Raw genomic sequence first — 19,870 nt, forward strand, 5'->3', positions numbered from 1 at the left:
TCACTGACTTACTCCAAGCATCAGCTGCTGCGAGCCATGTGTCCTATCTTCGAGTGCCGAAGGGCGACCCATTGACCCATTAACGTTCTTCTACGAGCAGGTGCACTGACCAACGAAGAAGTAAGTCCAATTCTGATTCTTTTCACATTTTTCATAATTTTATCTACCCTGTAATTTGTAACATCGTTAGTTACTTCATTGAATATTTATAGTTACATTTGTTCAGTGAACGTAAGTAACGACTAATCGCTTTCATTCCTCTGATATTTAACCAATTTATGAGTTCGTTTTTGCATGCAACTTTTCTTTAAACCTATGCTCTCGTCACGAGCGCGGCTTACGGGTGCGGCAACGCACGAGGTGGTTGTCGCGCTCTTGCCCGCCGCGTATACTCGCGCTCTGATTGGTCGGGAATTTTTGTTAATAACTCAATAACCACGCCTCAGACAACTTTTTCACAAAGGAAAAAGTTGTTCAAAATCACCTCAGGAACCTCCCATTAAAATATGTACCGCTAGTCCTGGGACACCCTGTATACAATACATTAAACTACATGTATGCTGGCAACAGATAGTGGCCAGTAATGAAGTAATATAAGTCCCAAAAAATATTTAAAGAAATTATGGGGTCTACGGAAAAGTATACAAAAGCTGGATGCCTCGGAGGACCGCTGTCATATCAATAGGGCGGCAGATAAAGAAGCATGTGAAAGAATGAAAGTATCAGTGGCGATGAAAATAAACTGATGTAAATACTTTGATACCGCCCTCGCTCGTCATTTGCTACTTTTGTGGGGAGAGCTTATGATATTGTTGAAATAAATAAGCCACGTGTACTTTTCGATTTAGCTAACTAAACCTAACGTGTCGCGGACCCGTCTAGGGACCTTTTCGCCACACTTCAAGCGTTTTATCGTCCTCTCTTGTTTATTTTCTTTACCAATTTTAGTGCAGCCACTTTTGACTCGGCGAATAATCGTAGGCCGAAAAATGGAGTATGGCAATCGGAGCGGGCGAGGCAGAAGGACTTTCCGATATGAGGGACGCCGGGTTTCGTCTGATCGGAAGAGTAATCGGGAGAGTAATCGGGAGAAAATCGTACTGTACAGAAAACAAAACATATTCAGATAAAATAATATAATGTATGCAATATNGCTGCAAGTCGCGGAGGTACCGAGTGTTCAACACGTGGGGAATGTTGTAAATATGACAAGGACTCGAAGGTAGAGTTTCTTTCAGGGATGTTAAAAACATTTTCACTAACGAATTTGGCCATCGAGTGGGGAAAATTCTCCCGAAGGAAAGTTGTGAGAGACGATTCAGTAGGTTTCGAGTCGTGCACCTCAACTCAATGACGGAGCCCGAAAAATCCAATAGAGTATTAGGAAATGATCCGAGTATTCGCCTAACGCAAAGATGATTATCCGCCGATTCCGATAAAAAGAGCGTCATTCCGATCGAGTCGTGCCCTTCGCGCATCGTGTAATTCACAGGCCACGCGGATAGTGAAGTTCATTTTGTGAATAAAAAACAATCGGCTCCTTTCGGAGACGTGTAATGTTAGAGTGCAACAACGACAGTGTAAGTGTTTGAAAATTTTTAAGTGAAAAGTGACAGTGGTGTAATGAAATTGAGTTTGTGTATAAAAATCAATCGGCTGCTTTCAAAGACGTGTATTGATAGGACGTAGGAGCAACAATCTTAGTGTGTTAAAATTTTTAAGAGTGATCGTGCGGTGGATTGCGAGGTTCCTTCCCTGGACAGAGGATCAGCTGTGGCCTACCTGCGAGCGGCAAGGACGCTGACCCATTGACCGTGGCCCATCGTTAGCAGGTGCACTTGCGAATGAATGGGTAAGTCTAAATCTCTACAGTTTTTACATTTTCTTTTTAATTCAATATTCCCCGCGACTTGTTAATCCTATCATCATCCATCAATTATCAACAATCTATCATTTCTCCATCCATTGCACGTGAACAACGATTAAGTGTATTAATTGTTATTCATAATAGTGCACGAACAACAATTTCCTTGCATTGTTATTCATGTAGTTTGTTAAACGCTTCGTACTGAGCGGAGCGCTTGTTCAAACGCGTGAAAAGCCGCCCGGCCGGATCGGAGCCAACGCTCCCGAGCCGGAGCGCGCGCGAACCGAGCGCTCTGATTGGTCGGTGTTTTTTGTTAATAACTCCTCAACCACGCTTCGGACAAATTTTTCGCAAAGGAAAATGTTGTTTAAAATCATGTCAGGAGCCTCCCATTAAAATTCCTTACACTAGTTTTGGGACACCCTGTATTTGGTGCGTCGCGTGTGCACCTGAAACACGCCAAATTAATATTGTGTATCTAGTTCACGATGGAAATGGACTGTATTCTTTTCTGGGACTGAATCTGTTTTCGTCTCGAACGAATGTCGTGAATGTCTGATGTCGTATTGACCGAATGTTGTCAACTGATTCTCTTCCGACCGACCGATGTCGAATGACTGACCCGGTCCCCGACGCTTGTCCTGACTTTGGGTTTTTTACCCCCCTTTTCCTTGTCTCGCGAATATTGTCCTTCTTAAAAAATACATCCCCACTACCTAGCGATGTGGGACCTAGGTTTCCCGAAACATGCGGAGCCTTCGAAGGGATCGGAAAATTCTTCCAAGTGGTTGCCGCATGACGGACCACTAAGCCGGACGGTTGCTTAATACCCTTCGGAACCCTAGTTTATGGCAAGGCTGGTTATTGAGGCACGAGGGAAAGCAAATAAAATTGACAAAAATTACATGGCATGCTGTTAACCAGCCGTTATGAAAATAGAAAAGAGCTTGAATCCTCAAAAATAACCTTTCAGCACGTACTCGCCATAAACTGTCCCAAACGAAATCTCCACTTTTTACACTATTGTTCCCTCGAACGGAACAATATTTATTCAACTAGATTAATACTTAGAATACAAACAACTCTCTCTCGCGTAACATAGAATTCTCTCGATACTCTCACTACTACGTTCTCGTACGCAATGCCCTTTTTGGCCGCTCGTACCCCGATGTGTTTTCTCAGTTTTCCTCCCTTTACTTTCTAAAAAGTGCCCACAGTTGGGGTAAAGTTGCCAAAATGTCTGCAAGCCAGATTTTGACCATTGACCCTGTCGTAAAACATTTCCTTGGCCAACTACCTGGCTAGTTCGAACATTCTGCACTCCCACATATATAATTAATATAAATGCTTAAAACGTGTCAACGAAGTCCACATTTCTTGGCCGTGCGCGCGAGCATTCGCGAGAGAGAGGAAAATGAAGTCAAAGTGGGAGTGTTAGAAGTATCATTGACTACATTTGTACATTCCGACATCTCCTTCATGTGGCGAATGTCGGTACGACAGACATCGTCGTTGTCGGCGGAGCCGAGCGTCGCCAGCGCTCTGTCCAATTTTCATGTACTTGAAAGTCCAATTCTGGACGTATAACGTATAAGACTTGAGATGTGAGAACACACGTGCAAATATAAAGTTTTGTAAAGCGAAAGAAAATTTACGGAGTTGTAGGGAGAGACAAAGTATTTATATATATATTTATATGCTTTTCGTAAATAATAAAACAAAGATAAAGAGATAATTTGGAGTCTAAATCCCCTACAAATTGGTGACCCCGAATAAAAGCGCGTAACCTCACATCGAGCCAAAGAGCACGTGGTCGCTAAAAAAATAAAATCGGCCAAAGAGTGCAGTTATGTCCGTCGCGCATTCACCGACGAGGAAGGACGTTCCGGAAAAAAATGCTCTCCACGAGCAGGAGGTAGAAGAGGAGAAGGAGGACGTCCCAAATGCTGTTCCGAACGTGCCGGTGAGGTACGTGGAAGTGAACGAATTTCAGAACGTGCGTATAACGACCTTCTGGCACGAGACGCCGAAGCTCTGGTTCGCCCAATTAGAGGGCGAGTTCCAACTCCACCGAATTAAGTCGGATGATACGAAATACAGCGCGGTAGTCAGGCACCTAGATCAAAAGATAATGAAGACGGTCGCTGACATTTTGGAAGCCCCGCCAGCGAAAGATAAGTATCAGACATTAAAGGATGCTTTAATAAGCCGGTTCACAGAGTCTGAAGAGCGACAAATGAGGAGGTTGCTAACAGGGATTGAGCTAGGTGATAAAAAACCGTCGGGGCTCCTCAGAGAAATGAGGCTACTCGTCGGAGGCACAGGAGCAGATCGTTTCCTAGCGTCTCTGTGGATGCAAAGACTTCCGCAACGTATACAAGAGGTATTATCGGTGCTGCAAGATATGGAGCTAAATAAACTAGCGGAAGTCGCCGATAAAGCTATGGAGAAAACGGAAGCGGCGTGTATAGCCATGGTAAGTCCAGGACCAATAGCTAACAATAGTGCTAATCAGACGTCCTTAGACACCATCGTGACGTTACTGCGTCAAGCTAGTGAGCTGACCATCCAAACACAGCAGTCAGTTAACGTAATGGTCGAAGCGTTAGGCAAACTTTCGCCGCATCAGGGTCGATCCAATCAGCGTAATCCGAGATGGCATGGCAGAAGGGGCCGTTCTAGGTCTGCTTCAAGGTCACGCACAGGATTGTGCTACTATCACGATCGGTTTGGGACACAAGCGTGGAAGTGCCAACAACCCTGTCAATGGAGAGGGGAATTGGCTCCTGCCCCTGCTCCTGTCCCTGCTCCCGCTTCCCAGGGAAACTAGAGCCGCCGTCCCAAGTCGCGGCTGTTGAGGACGGGCAAAGCCCCCAAAGCCGCTTAATTATAACGGACCGATCAACCGGTATCAGGTACCTAATAGACACTGGCGCCGACGTTTCAGTTCTGCCAAAAACAAGAACGGAGACGAAACGATCCCCGGACGAATATAAACTTTTTGCGGCAAATGGCACACCAATCGATACGTATGGCACGAAAGTGATCATGGTCAACCTAGGCCTACATCGTGCTTTTAAATGGGAATTTATCGTAGCCAATGTCGGCCATCCCATTTTAGGAGCAGATTTCCTGCGACACTTCGGCCTCTTGGTAGATTTGAGGCATAACAGGTTGCTGGATGAAACGACAAAGTTATGTGCAATCGCTGATGCAATTAGGACGGAAGTACCGACGGTACTGACAATCGACAGTACCAAGAGATATCAGGAGCTACTGCGGGAGTATGTTGATATTACAATGCAGAGGAAGGTCAAAGGCGCCGCTCACCCCGTTCAACACTATATATTGACCAACGGCCCGCCAGTCCACGAAGCGGCACGTCGCCTCACTCCCGAAAAGCTCAAAGCTGCGAAGCTCGAATTTGACTTTATGCTGCAGCATGGGATCTGTCAACCATCCAGAAGCCCATGGGCCAGCCCATTGCACTTAGTAAAAAAGAAGTCTGGTGAATGGAGACCCTGCGGGGATTATAGACGTCTGAATCGAATCACGGTTCCCGATAAATATCCGATTCCGCATATCCAAGACTTTCGACATCTCGTGTACTACGCCCCATTCTCTCTATTTCTTACCGTGCGTACATGTTCATGTTCATAGCCATTGTACTGTGACATTTTCTTGTTCAATAAATCGCTTCATATTTAACGAATCCTGTGTAAAGGAGTTTTGGTCTGCGCTCATTTTAACATAATTGAAGACAAGTAAAATGGAATTTAGTTGGAAGTGCATCTTCGCTGGAATTTCATGCATCGACTTACCAATGGTGTGAACAATTCCCTTTCGGTGGCAACGAGCTTCGTCGCGTCTATCGTCTTTAGAAACTCGACGACAACCTCGGGTTCGATCGAATGCTCGCCAAGTTTCGCGGCAAGTTGGTACACACGTTCCTTGGGATCCATGGTTGCGAGAGCCCATGGATTAACTGCTACTCCGCTCTGTGCGATTGCCTTGTGGAACAATCCTATGGACACCAAGGTCGTAGAACAGAATTTTGGATTTCTAGTTAACGAAGCAAATAAAGCACGAGACTTAATGACGCAAACATAACGGGCGAGACATTGTGCTCATAGAATGCATAATGAAACATGCTCGGCTATTCAGAAAGTCGAATCGACATAACAAGCTGGAGTATCACTTGTAAAGAATTTTTAATCGTTAGACTGTAGAATAATGTATCTAAATTGTGAATCTAGAATTCTAAAAGTTAATCTCTTCTTTTTAAGAATAATAATATGCATTTCATTTTTGTTCTGCACGTCTTTGAACGTAGGTTTTTCATTTTTCTATACATGAATTTTGCAATATCACAAATGCTTTAGAACATACCCTCAGCCAAAGGAGATATTGTTAGATAATGCACGGAGGCTGAACCAGCGCTTTCTCCAAAAATCGTGACGTTGTCAGGATCCCCACCAAAACTGGAGATGTTCTCCTTTATCCATCTCAGGGCCATCACTTGATCCTTCAGGCCCTGATTCCCTGACGCCACTTCGTGATCTACGTTCAGAAAACCTATCGCAAGGCGAAATAGTAAAACCTGTATAATGTGAATGTTATAGCAGTTCGATGTATAAAACGCGTATAGTTGGTTTTATTCATTCCCTTATTTATTCATTTATTTATTTATTTATTGATTTATTAATGATATACGAGTTTGTAAAACCCATTGAAATACAGAAACAAAACGAAGTGAGAACTAAATATAAAATATAAAACTAAAATACTGTTGTGACGGATTGAACATGCCGCGCAATGCTTCGACGTGACATCGTTGAGAAGTGTGAAGATGTTTCGCAACGATGTGAAACTGCCACTGAGAACGAGCGGAACCGAAGGGCTCGGTTTCCGGTTGCTATTGAAGAACCAGCATCTATTTTGAACCATGAGAACAGCGCGAGACCTCGATCTATCCGGACGTGTTATCTGACTTTCTGTTATTGGTTCTCAAATACAGCTTTGAGTTATTGTTTCGTTTATTAATTTAACTGTTATTAATGAGTTGTTCGCGAAATATCACTCCCCGGCGCAACAATATCATATACACGGTATCCCAGAACTAGTGTTAGGTCTTCAGGTTCAAAGTCCTGTCCCAAAAGCCCCGTCAAAAAGTTGTGCAAGACGTGGTTTTCGAGTTATTAACAAAAATCCCTAACCAACCAGAGCGTTCGTATACAAGGCGGGCAGGTGCGCAATAATCGCCTCGTGCGTTGCCGCGGCCGTATGCCACGCTCGTGACGAAAACATAGGATTAAAACAAAACTGACATGCAAGAGCAACTAAGAAATTGATTAAATATCAGAGAAAAGAAAGCAATTAGTCGTTTTTTATGTTCACTGAGTAGATGCAACATATTCAATGAGATAACTAACAACTTTATAAATTACACAGTAGATAAACCATAAAAAATGGGAAAAGAATTAGAGTGTAACTTAGTCGTTCGTTTTTAAGTTCACCTGCTCCTCGAAGAATTTTAGTGGGTCAGTGTGCCGAAGCCTGACACTCGAAAATAAAACATATGGCCATGTCAGTGACCTGCTCTAAACATCACTGCTGCCCATATGTTTTATCTTCAAGTACTGGGATTCACACATTGACCCAGTGACGTTCTTCTAGGAGCAGATGAACTTAAAGACGAACGATTAAGTTCAACTCTAATTCTCTTCCCATTTTTTATAATCTTAGCTACTCTGTAATTTATGAAGTTGATAATTATTTCATTGAGTATGTTACATTTATTCAGCGAACGTAACTAACGAGTAATTGCTTTGTTTTCTGTAATATTTACACAATTTCTTAGTTGCTCTTGCACGTAATTTTTGTTTAAATCCTACGTTCTCGTCATGAGCGTGGCATACGGACGTAGCAGTGTCGAAGGCAGTTGTCGCTCCCCTATGCGTTCGCTATACGGGCACTCTGATTGGTCGCGGTTTTTCGTTAATAACTCGACAACCACGCCTCGGACAATTTTTTTGCAAAGGAAAATGTTGTTTAAAGTCACCACAGCTTCTCCTCATTTGAAGGCCTAACACAAGTTCTGGGACATCCTGTATAAAATGTAACAATGAAAAATAATTAAATAACTGAGAGTGGTGTAATACTATAGTAGGTGAAATAAACAGTCAAGTATAATCCATTTGAAGAAACGGCTGATAATATACTTGTGGTTCTATATAGATTTGGAGAAAGTATAGAGTGGGCAAAATTTACCATCCTATTTATTGTATTATAATATGTACAGAGTGCGTTAATGTTCAACAAAGAAGAATTCGTGTTTTCTGAAGACTTGAGTTGGAACGTTAATTTTGAATTTAGCAATTAAGTCAGGGCAAGGTGTACTACCATAATCTTATAAGCAAGAGAGATTTTCAAGGTTTTCTTTTTGTTTGAAGATTAACAATTAAAAGATTTAAGAACATTACTCGGCCTTGATAACTGCTGGAAATCACGACATTATTTATAACAGGTTATAAGAAACGGTGTAAGGTTTCCAAGACTCTGTCGAGCCATTCGATAGAAAGTGGCGCTTTAGAGGCGAATGTATCGTATTGAGCAAACACGAATTGAAGGATAAAATAAAGTGTTAGGAATCAGAATATACTTTAACTAGTCAGATAATTAAGCCCATTAAGTTATTGCTAAGTTGAAGAAAACAATACACATTTTCAAAGATTATAAACGCTTCCCACGCGGTCTCGGAGGCGGGATATAAAAATAAATATGTATAGTTTCATTTCTCCTAATAAAAATTAAAAGAAATTGATGATTCATAGAGATGAGAAATTCATTGAGATGATTCATGAGAAAATGATGTTAGATCAGTAGAATGGCAAGAACGAAACCTTCGTTTCTCAAGGGGAAGGAAAACAAAGTGTCTGTAAGGAAAAAAAGAGGAACCATTATGGAAACCGCAAGCAAAAGAGAGAAAGTGAGTGCAAAAGGTACATCGTATGAGAATGAAAAGGGGTTAAGAAAGGTTAAGAAAGTAGAAGGGAATCCGACAGTAGATATGATAAGAATGGACAAAAATAAAGAAAATATAAAGAACGCAGCACAAATTGGGAACAAACAATCGTGCTAGACATGTATAGAGAAGACAGACGAGAGAGAGATCAAAATATTTGAAAATGAAGATACAGAAGAATATGTAATAGAATTCGTAGCAAGAAATTCCAGATTGAATAATAATATGGGGAAAAATGCCATCAAATTCTACAGATAATTAAATGAGTTTAAGAAAGATTTGATAAACTGGCTAACAAATTTAAAGCAAAGATAACATTATCGTATAGAAGAATAGCGAATGAAATTATCCTAATATATAAAAAATCGTGAAGATTTTAAACCATACATTCCAAGAATAATGGAGGATAGATCGGGGTGATCTTCGATTGGGATGGCCCACTAGAAAAGCTGATAAAAGAGATTGGACAAGGACAAATACGTTTTGAAAGATTGAAAAAGTGCACAGTTAAAAACGGTAAAATGGAGGATGGATAGTGGGTCAAACTATTCTGGCCTTTCGAGGATCTCTACTCTCTATCCATGAAGATAATGCTTAGCGGAGGTATAGTTTGTAATAGTCAAACCTTACGTAAGAAATATCAAGCAATGCTACAAATGTTTGAAATTTGGTCATATACAAAAATTTTGCAAATCAGCATGAGAAAATACCAAAATTGTGGTAAACAAATGCACGGAGATTGTAACAGACCCACAAAACGTTTTAATTGCAAGGGGGAACATAGAGCTCTAGATAAAGATTTTTTATTAGTTAGACCTATAACATTGATATCCTGTATAGGAGAACTATTTCAGAAAATAGAAAAAGTAGGTTAGATTAGACCCGCCTTTAATTATTTTGCAAACTACAATTCCAAAGTAGTTTCAGGTTCAGGTTTACATACAATAATGTTTAATCGTTGATAGCAACTGTACAATAGAATTTACTAAAGAATAAGATGATGTAGGGTGCCTTTTTAACCTTAAAAGGAGCGTACGAGAGCGTAGATCCTAATGAGTCTGATTAAAAAAGTGGTCAGCTTAGAATGTAAAAAAAAATCATTTTTGTTGCTTGATGGTTGACAAATAGAAAGATCCTCTGTAGAATACTAAATGGGGAAAATGTGACTATATTCAATAATACAGGGGTTCCACAAGGAGCTTTAATTAGCCCTTTCTTATGTAATTTATACGNGAAAGAAATTAGTCGTTACACTGAACAAATGTAACATGCTCAATGAAATAACAAACAACTTTTCAAGTTACAGAATAGATAAAATTATGAAAAATGCGAAAAGAATCAGAATTGGACTTACTTCGTTGGTAAGTGCACCTGCTCCTAGAGAACGTGAATGGGTCAATGGGTCGATCTTCGGTACTCGAAGACAGAAACACATGGTCCGCAGCAGCTGATGCTTGGAGCAAGTCAGTGACCTGCCGATTCGTTTCTTATCATCACGATCACTGTCACTTTCCCATTGACAAATTTTCACAAAACAAAAATTGTCAGTTTTACACTTTCCAAATTCACCGCCACTTTTCACTTTACAAATCCACTATCACATTGCACTTTGCAGTTGAAAATTTGCATACTCGATTTTATTTTAATTGTTAGTTCCGATCGGAATACCGTTCGCGGAACAATTCCGCTGCCGCTCTTGGATTATAACTCACTTACGCGTAAATAACGAACATTTTAGAATATTCCGTGTTCGTTAGGATACGCATCGTTCTATTTAGTAACGCAAGGCAAAGCCAACTGACCGCTCGCTCGAAGATTTTCTTCCAGAAAATCTTTCCCCACTCGGTGGACAAGTTCGGTACAGAAAATGTGTTTGTATTTTTCAACTGAACCTGCCCTTCGTTCACTTGACATTCTTAAAAATTCTTCACGTGCAGAACACTCGAACCGATGACAAGGGACAGTTCTCAGACTTGCATTTACCAGATGCGGACGATTGAATTTGGCTTTTGTCATACACGTTTGGCTGGACGCGCGCTGTTCGAGACCTTGCCATAAAATTGTAAAAAGGAAAAAAATCTGACTCTCTTCAATTACCCTTAGAAAGACTTTAGCGACAATAAACACTGCTTCCTAACAATTCAGCGCTGCAAAAAATATTGTTATGCAATTGAGTTATGAATTTTTTTTGCAAGGGAAAAATTACATTACTCATTACGCGAATACAACTCGGGAATGTGCATCACGTTCAGCAGTAGTTATACGAAACGTAGAAGGTAATCGTTTTCTGCGGTGAATTTTTGGAAGGCTGTGTTCTGTACCGTCAACGTCTTTTTAATAGTAATCGAAGAGAATCAGATATTTCCTTTTTATTTTATGGCAAGATCTCGAACAGCGCGCGCCCGGCATGCTGTGTACGACAAAATCCATATTCAGTCCTTCGCATCTGGTAAGTGCATTTCTGGATGGTGTCTCTTGTCATCGGTTCGAGTGTGCTATACGTGGAGAGTTCCTAAGGGTAACAAGGAAATGAAGGCCGGGTTCAGGTGAAAAATACAAACACATTTTCTGTAACGAACTTGTCCCCCGAGTGGGGAAAGATTTTCTGGAAGAAAATGTGCGAGCAAGCGGTCATTTGGCTTTGCCTTGCGTTACTAAACAGAACGATGCGTATCCTAACGAACACGGAATATTCTAATATGTTCGTTATTTACGCTTAAGTGAGTTATAATCCGATAGCGGCAGTGGAATTGTTCCGCGAACGGTATTCCGATTGGAACTAAGAATCAAATTAAAAACGGGTATGCAAATTTTCAATTGCAAAGTGCAATGTGACAATGGATTTGTAAAATGAAAAGTGGCAGGGAATTTGGAAAGTGTAAATGTGACAACTTTTGTTTTGTGAAAATTTGCCAGTGGGTAAGTGTCAGTGATCATGATGATAAGGAAAGAAGCGTCAGGTGCAGGTCAGTGACTTACTCCAAGCATCAGCTGCTGCGAGCTATGTGTCCTATCTTCGAGTGCCAAAGATCGCCCCATTGACGTCGTCTAGCAGCAGGTGCACTGACCAACGAAGACGTCCAACTCTGATTCTTTTCACATTTTTCATAATTTTACCTATTCTGTAATTTATAAAGTTGTTAGTTATTTCATTGAGTATGTTACATTTGTTCAGTGAACGTAAGTAACGACTAATCGCTTTCTTTACTCTGATGTTTAACCAATTTATTAGTTCGTTTTTGCATGCAACATTTCTTTAATCCTACATGTATGTTCTCGTCACGAGCGCGGCATACGGGCGCGGCAACGCACGAGGCGGTTGCCGCGCAGCTGCCCGCCGTGTATACTCGCGTTCTGATTGGTCGGGGATTTTTGTTAATAACTCAATAAGCACGCCTCGGACAACTTTTTCACAAAGGAAAAAGTTGTTTAAAATCACCTCATGAAAATATGTACCACTAATCCTGGGACACCCTGTATAGTGAACGATATGATAATAATTATGAACATGCTCACGATAAGTACTATCGTTCAAATAGATCGGTCACGGCTAGAACACGGTTCGATGAGGAGACCACGTGGAAAGGATGAGTTCACCAACTTTGCAAGAGCTGATGTGGAATTGAAAAGGTGCTTCAAGGAAGACACCAAGGAGTCAGAGCAGTTCGCTTGACTGGAAACGCAGCAGTCGAATGGTGCATCTTGCGTAGGAAAGTTCGGGAGTTTTCTCGCGTGTGACCGATTTTCGTTATCCATTAACCCGTGTTATACACAGTTAATATGTGTTAAACACAAAAATCATATAATAATTGACGTTCTGAACGTCCGGACGTTTCCCTGCACGGGAAACTCCGACGAAACCTTGTTCTCGAATCATTACAACAATCTGGACGTTTCCCTGCACGGGAGACTCCGACAGAACCTGATTTCCGAGTCATCAACATTAAAACAATCTGGAGTCTCCTTCACAGGAGAATCCAACGGAATCTGGTTTCCGAATCATCAAAGGGAACTGTTTCCCAAAAAACATACCGGTGTCACGCAATTAATTAATCGCTGACGAGCGCTCAATCTCCGTATATACGATATCATCCTTACCACACGCGACACACTCACACATCCAACTTATTTCAATTCACATTTCCAAGGGTTTTTTATGTCTTTAGGCTCTTTCTCTTCACCGATTAATAACAAGGGTTTTTGAGCCTTTGGGTTTTTTTCCCTTGTATAGATTTTAAATAAACAATCATTTCAATTCTCCGTAAACTTGATTTGTTATTTAACAGACTGACTTCTATCCAGATATTCTCTTGAAACGTTTAATAAATAAAGTCCTTTCCGGTTCTTTACAGTGTCTTATCTTTCTCGAGTGTTTTGGGAATTCGAAACCCAAAACCATGAGAAGAACGAGCTCCAACGAACCGATGTCGAGTGGACACCATTCACATTCGAACATTCGACGTGGTAACTTCGGAGCTAAACGAGTCCATTCCTCAAAGGAAAAATTGAAAAAGGATAGGAGCTTTCATGTTGAAAGTTTCGATCATACAATGACTCATGCTATGATAACTGTGATGAATCCAATTTGACCAAAACATGTGAATCACTCTTATTTTGCGCTAAGCTCAGGTTCAAGGGGCACAACTGTGTTTAACCCTTCATCACAAACTATACCATACAGAGCGTAATTCTACTATTGAACGATATTCAATAACGGCCCAAAGTAAAGCGAAAATCAAGAGTGACAAAATTACGTTTAGGACTTTAAAATTACCTATTACAAAAAAAGTTTGGCGATTCTGCCTTTAAATCAGACAATCCAACTTGTTTTACTGTCCTTGGAAAACAAGACTCTAGAATTCGCAATCTTTTGAAATTAGTATTTAAATAAATGTTAAATGTACTGATTGAACTCGAATTTTTCCTTTTATTTAACTATTGCACGTGGAAATAAAAGTCACTTCGAACTATACTAGGGAACAAACTTAATGCACAATCCGTTATTAAAATCAGACAATTAATAAACAAATATTGATTAGACATTATACTAGACGATAGACAAAGCCAACTAGAAGATTCTCGAGTCTGTCTTACAAGGGGAGGCCAACATATGTGCGACGCGGATTTTGAGGAGTCTCACATATGTTGTAGTGTAGATGTAGTACAACAATATGTGTTTCAATGTTGGGGCCAACGCTCAATAGTTTTCGAAATATTAATAAAAATAGGTGTCGATCTATTGAAGAATAAGTACGTTAAGATCCTCTACGGTAATAGACATTAGCGACGCTGGTAACGGGTCGGATTAGTAATCTTACTCCTGACGATTCGAGTCCCGATGAATGTGTTTTTTTTATTTTTGCTTTTTACATTTTATCATGTGACAAGCTAACTTTTTTATTTCGCTGTTAATGCTGCTGGGCAGCCCACTCAAGTAATCTCTCGTTAGTTTAAGCAAGTAACTGTCTATGCGTGGTATTTGTGCCGCATCGTAAATTTTTTTATTACTAACGAAATGGAGCCATTCCGAATGACCCGACGGTATAGTCCTATACACGCCCGGATGCACTTCCGTTCGAATTCTCGTAGCTTCTCCGCGCTAGTGTGATTGATGTTCCATCACACGGGTGCTGCATACGTTATGATCGGCCTTATTAGCAACATATATAAAATAATTTTAGTTTTCGCTGAGAGGGATCTGTTTCGGAAAATTCTACCATTCGCTAGGAAGGCTTTGCGCGCTTTAGCTATAGACATGTCTGCATGAATATTACCCCTCATTAGGTAATCTATGTGATAACCCAGGTATTTGACTGAAGATCTGTGTGGAATCAGAACCGAGTCCGTCGTGCCCGGGACCGTGGCACGTATTCCGAATTTGTTAGCTCCCCTTTTTGCAATTGCGGTAATGTACCGGTTTCCTGAATAAGATGGTTTCACATTTTTTCGGGTTTAGCTTAAGGTTCCACGACATATAATAGCTGTTAATCTTATTTACAATTTCCTCCAACCTTTTTTGAACCGATAGGGTCTTTCTATCTGCGGTGTATACGACGAAATCATCCGCAAATCCAAGAGCTTTTGTATTACCCTCTGTCGAGTTTAAATCAAATAATTTTAAAAGATCGCTTATAAAAATGTTGAACAGTGCTGGCGAATTCACTGTGCCTTGTTGCAGACCTTCTTTAATATGGAAGGATAACGATGATTTGTAATCCCCAGCACACGTTATAAATGACTTGTTACTGATCATATCCAGGATGAGATGAATCAAACCGTTCGGGAAGTGTTTTTTCTCTAGTTTGTATAACAGCCCGTTCTGCCAAACAGAGTCGAACGCATTCTCCAAGTCCAGAAGTGCAGCTCCTACCAATCTGCTGCCGTTTAAGCTATTATTTATATCCGATAGCAGCTTGTGAATTGCGTGGACTGTGGAGTGTCCACGCTTGAATCCAAATTGAAGTTCCGGGATTATTTTGTTAGTCATACAGAAGTCCGTAATGTGAGTGTTTATTATCGCTTGGAATATCTTGCTCAGGTTGGGGGTGAGGCTTATAGGACGATAACTGGATGGATCATTAGGGTCCTTGTTCTTTTTCAGGATAGGCAAAACTCTGGCTTGCTTCCAAATACTAGGAAAGTAGCAATGATTGAGCGCGTTATTAAATAGAATTACCAACTTATGCACAACTGAGCCCGGGAGGTGTTTTAGAGCTATAGTTGGAATACCATCAATACCAGATGATGTTTTATTTGGCATTCATTTGAGAATTTTGCATAATCGGTCAAAGCTTATGAATGGGTGGAAACCGCCCTCAAGACGTACCGGATCGTCCGCCCGATTGGATTCCGAGAATTCAACCAGGGTGGCATTGCGCGACCTGTTCAGCAGATGGTTATCCCGCAACCCCTGCGCTGCCTGATCAACTAACTCTTTAAGCCTGATGCCCTGATTTAAACTCCGGGGTGAGCTTATTCTTTCAAAGTTCGCTCCTATCGCGTTCAAAATTTCGTAAGTACTATTTTGTTCTCTTGCCCTACATTATTATCGGATAACTTGCATCTGTCGATTAGCTCTCGGTCATTTTGGTTAATCTCTAACTTGATCAGTTCAATTTGTTTTTTTGGCCGGAAGATTGCATTAATCTTGGGGAAGAAGGATTCCGTGTGATTATGGTCGATTTTCCGCAAAACTGTCCTCCAGTGCCGTTGCACTGACCTATTGAAACTGTCGTTAAGCTTTTTTTTGATATTGTGTAATAGATCTTTAGCTACCGCGGATAATCCAAATCGGTCGCGTGGATCAAGGTCCGAAAGGTTGTGTACAATTGAAATTAAGGTGCTTTTCGCTTTGGCTAATCTTTTAATTTTTTTGGAGAAATAAGGTTCTACACTATTCCTATTTTTGTCGGTAGGCGTTATCGATTTGATTGTCGTAAGAATAGCTTCCGTGACTGAATCTAAGCCGTTGTTTATTTCCAAGATAGAGAGGTTACGATTGCAAGCTATCCGGGAATTGTTGCATTCGTGCACGTGTCGGGCAAACTTGTCCCAGCGAGTAGCCTTAAAGTTGTATCTATGCTCGATCAGATCCGCATTAACCTTTATAAAGGTGTCTCTGCTAATTTCGAAAGACATTGACAGCGCGTTGTGATCACTGACATAAGGCAAAACAGGAATTTTTCCATCTATTAGATTCAGGAATTGTATCCCTGAATCAGCGAGGCAAATGTCCAGATAGGAGGCCGCCGGTTTAAAAGTGGGTTTTGGCCGGGATAAGAATCATAGTTTTATAGCAAATGCTTCGATTTTCTTCCCACTGGCGTAGATATCTGCCCCGCTGGTTCCCCGCTCGGTCCCCCCATTCAACTCTGCGCGCGTTTAAATCTCCCGCAATGATAAAATAATTATTACCTTTGCCAAGTTCCAAACATGTAAAGAGTTCATTAAGCTCATCAAGGAAAATCTTTCTATTGTCAAAGGCTGCATAAACACTAATTACAAACAAATTCTGACCACTAGCAGTAAGTAGTTTAACTATGGTATATTCTAAAGTTTTATTATTGCTTGAACTGGGAGAGATTACCCGAGATGGATTGAGCCAGTTGCGGACAAGGAATGCGGTGCCTCCGCCACAGGTGGAATTTGGCCTATCCGTTATAAATATCTTATAATTCGCAAAGCTGATTTTATGTCTGGCGTTCAGCTTGGTTTCGGATACGCATATTATATCATGCTCGTATTTGCGACAGAATTCTAACAAATCATTTCTTCTACTATTGGCGCACAACGAGTTCACGTTAATGGCCGCTAATTTAAGTCTGCTCGATTTACAATTGTTCTTATTCATTATCCGGAAGTCGTAGCGCGTTAAGTATTATATTCTATTAATATTATTGGAGTTGTTGTTTACTTGCTGGGCTAGCACCTGCAGCTGTCTTCCGATTATTTCGGCCATATCGTTCTTTAGTTGTTCAATCCAGTCGGAGCTCGTCTTTCCCGCCCATGCGGTGTCATTGTTATTCTCTTCCCACAATGTCCTGTGGTGTACTGGGTACCTGGGTACCTCGGCTCTCCAATTAGGTTGTACTGGGATGCTGACCTTGCACTTCCGATGTTTGTTGGTTTGGTAGCCTGGGCATACGAGCAGTTGTCCCTTACAACCGCTGAGATGGTATCAATTTTCTTCATAACTCTTGTCGTTTTCAAACTGCTTATTGCTTTTTTTTGCGCTGCCGCGAGCTTAAAGTACGGGCAGCTCCGATAATTTGCCGTGTGCTCATTATGCCCACAGTTCGCACATTTCAATTCGTTTTTGGCGGCCATGCTATTTAATGAACAAGTACCCGGCTCATGGGGTAACGCGCATTTTACGCATCGGTAGTTAAGATGACAATTCTTCCCGAGTGTCCAATCCTTTGGCATCGACGGCATTGGTACAATTCTCTTCGTCGAAGTCTTTCCCATCTTACTTTTTGATAAGCAATAAACTTTATTTTAAATAGTTCGCTGAGGTTGCTAGCGCTATCACATTGCACTAAGTGATGCTATGCCTTTGGTTCTTCACGAAATATGAATTTGGAAACATTTAGAATCGATACATTGTTTGGTGCAAGTTCTTCTAGTTCATTTTTTATTTCCTCAGGGGAGAATGAGTCCTTAACTCCTTTCAAAACCAACGACTTTGGCTTAATTGTTTTTGGCGTAAATGAATAATGTGGGATTCCCGCCCACTTGAGCGCTTCTAACAAAATGAAATACGTTTCTTCCTTGTTACAAAAGATAGTGTGATTGTCCTTATTTGTCTCGTTTACTGTACAGTCATCTTTGGTGAAATTATTTGTATTAATGTTACTAAGTCCGACGATAAAATATAAATCGGGGGTGGCTTTTTGTGTTTTCTGCTACCGGTTGGGGCACAGTTTTCTGCTCCAGTCATGCCCGCGTTATCTGTATCGGATAAATTTATTTCCTCTAGGGACTCATATCTGTTACTTAAAACCTCGTCGGCATCAGTAACAGCTACCTGTTTCTTGTTCGGGTTCTTCCGAGTTCTTTATGGTACGGTCCATCTTTCCGTCGGTAATGGAATTGACTGATCGTCGGTAACCTGTTCGCTAATGTCCATGGTTAGGATTTCATTTTGGTTCGCTTCCGGAGGGGTCGCTTTCACCAGTGCCTGGCCTCGAGCGGCCGCTAAGTTTAGTTTGAACCTGATGGGTAGAGGGGCGGGGGGCATCCCAGACTCTTTACGAAGTTGCTTGTAAAGCTTATCTAACTGTAATGAATTTAATTTTGCAGTTTTGGGCTCGCGTAAGGTACTTGAACTCGTTGACGGGGTTCCTTCGTTGGGTTCTCCTGTTTCAACGTAATTTCTTTTATCTCTTCTACCTCCTTCGGAGGCCATTGTGAGTACGCCCGCAAGGGCTGCCTCAGGACGGGAAGGACCCGATAAGGAGTAATTAGGGATTTGCTCCCACACAATGAGGATGACAAACACACGACAACACTATATACAATAAATACATAAGCTACGAAATAGGATTTAAGGAGGAGAGACGTACAATGATGCGGCTAGAACACTCGGGAGCATTCGATACACGTCCTTACTCTCTATCTGCCGGCACGCGACTGCGTCGCTAATGTCTATTACGGTAGAGGATCTTAACTTATTTGTTCTTCAACACATCGACACCTATTTTTATTAATATTTCGAAAACTATTGAGCGTTGGCCCCACCATTGAAACATATATTGTTGTACTACATCTACACTACAACATATGTGAGACTCATCAAAATCCGTGTCGCACATATGTTGGCCTCCCCTTGTTAGTTGTTTTGTACGAACGCCCTCTTTCATCCTGCGTATCATATCTCGATAGATTTTTGTTACATTTTGAACGTATAATCCAACACAATCTTACCTAAGACGCCTAGCCGGTAGTTAATCGTTACTAGAACAATATCCTTCCGTATCAGATAGTCAGGCCCATAGAAAGTGTCATTTCCGGATCCGGCGACGAAGCCACCACCATGGATCCACACCATGACAGCGCATTTTTTTAGAGCAGTGCTTGTTGGCCTGTATACATTGAGGTAAAGACAATCGTCGCTTCCTTCGATTTCATTGGTCATACGGTTAAAGCTGGCGCATACGTCTCGAAATTTCGAAGCGTCCCTCTCCCCTATCCATGGTTCCGGTGACTCTGGATCCTAAATTCAGAGATTAAGGTTTATACCATTAAGGATGTGTAGGCTATACAGGGTGTCCCAAAACTAGTGTAAGATATTGAAATGGTTCCTGACGTAATTTTAAACAACATTTTCCTTATCGTGAAAGTTGTCCAAGGCGTGGATTAACAAAAAACCCCGACCAATCAGAGCGCTCCATTGGCGCGAGCTCCGACTCGGGAGCGTTGTCTCGGATCCGGACACCCGCTTATCAACAATCTATCATCTCCGCATCCATTCCATTTGA

General features: G+C 41.3%; 1 protein-coding gene across 1 annotated transcript in view; it reads right to left on the reverse strand.

The window, feature by feature from the left end:
* LOC108625862 (cholinesterase 1-like) overlaps positions 1-19,601 on the reverse strand; it is a 48,158-nt gene extending 28,557 nt beyond the window's left edge. Inside the window, exons 1-3 of the mRNA XM_018026190.2 lie at positions 19,317-19,601; positions 6,257-6,442; positions 5,689-5,891 (exon numbers count right to left, since the gene is read on the reverse strand). Coding sequence (XP_017881679.1) covers positions 5,689-5,891; positions 6,257-6,442; positions 19,317-19,527 — 600 coding nt within the window. The 5' untranslated portion in view covers positions 19,528-19,601. The remainder of the gene's footprint in view (positions 1-5,688; positions 5,892-6,256; positions 6,443-19,316) is intronic.
* Positions 19,602-19,870: the final 269 nt, after the last annotated feature.

The sequence above is a fragment of the Ceratina calcarata genome, unplaced genomic scaffold, assembly GCF_001652005.2.
Source record: "Ceratina calcarata isolate Rehan_Ccalc_2016 unplaced genomic scaffold, ASM165200v1 scaffold377, whole genome shotgun sequence".
Lineage (NCBI taxonomy): Eukaryota > Metazoa > Arthropoda > Insecta > Hymenoptera > Apidae > Ceratina > Ceratina calcarata.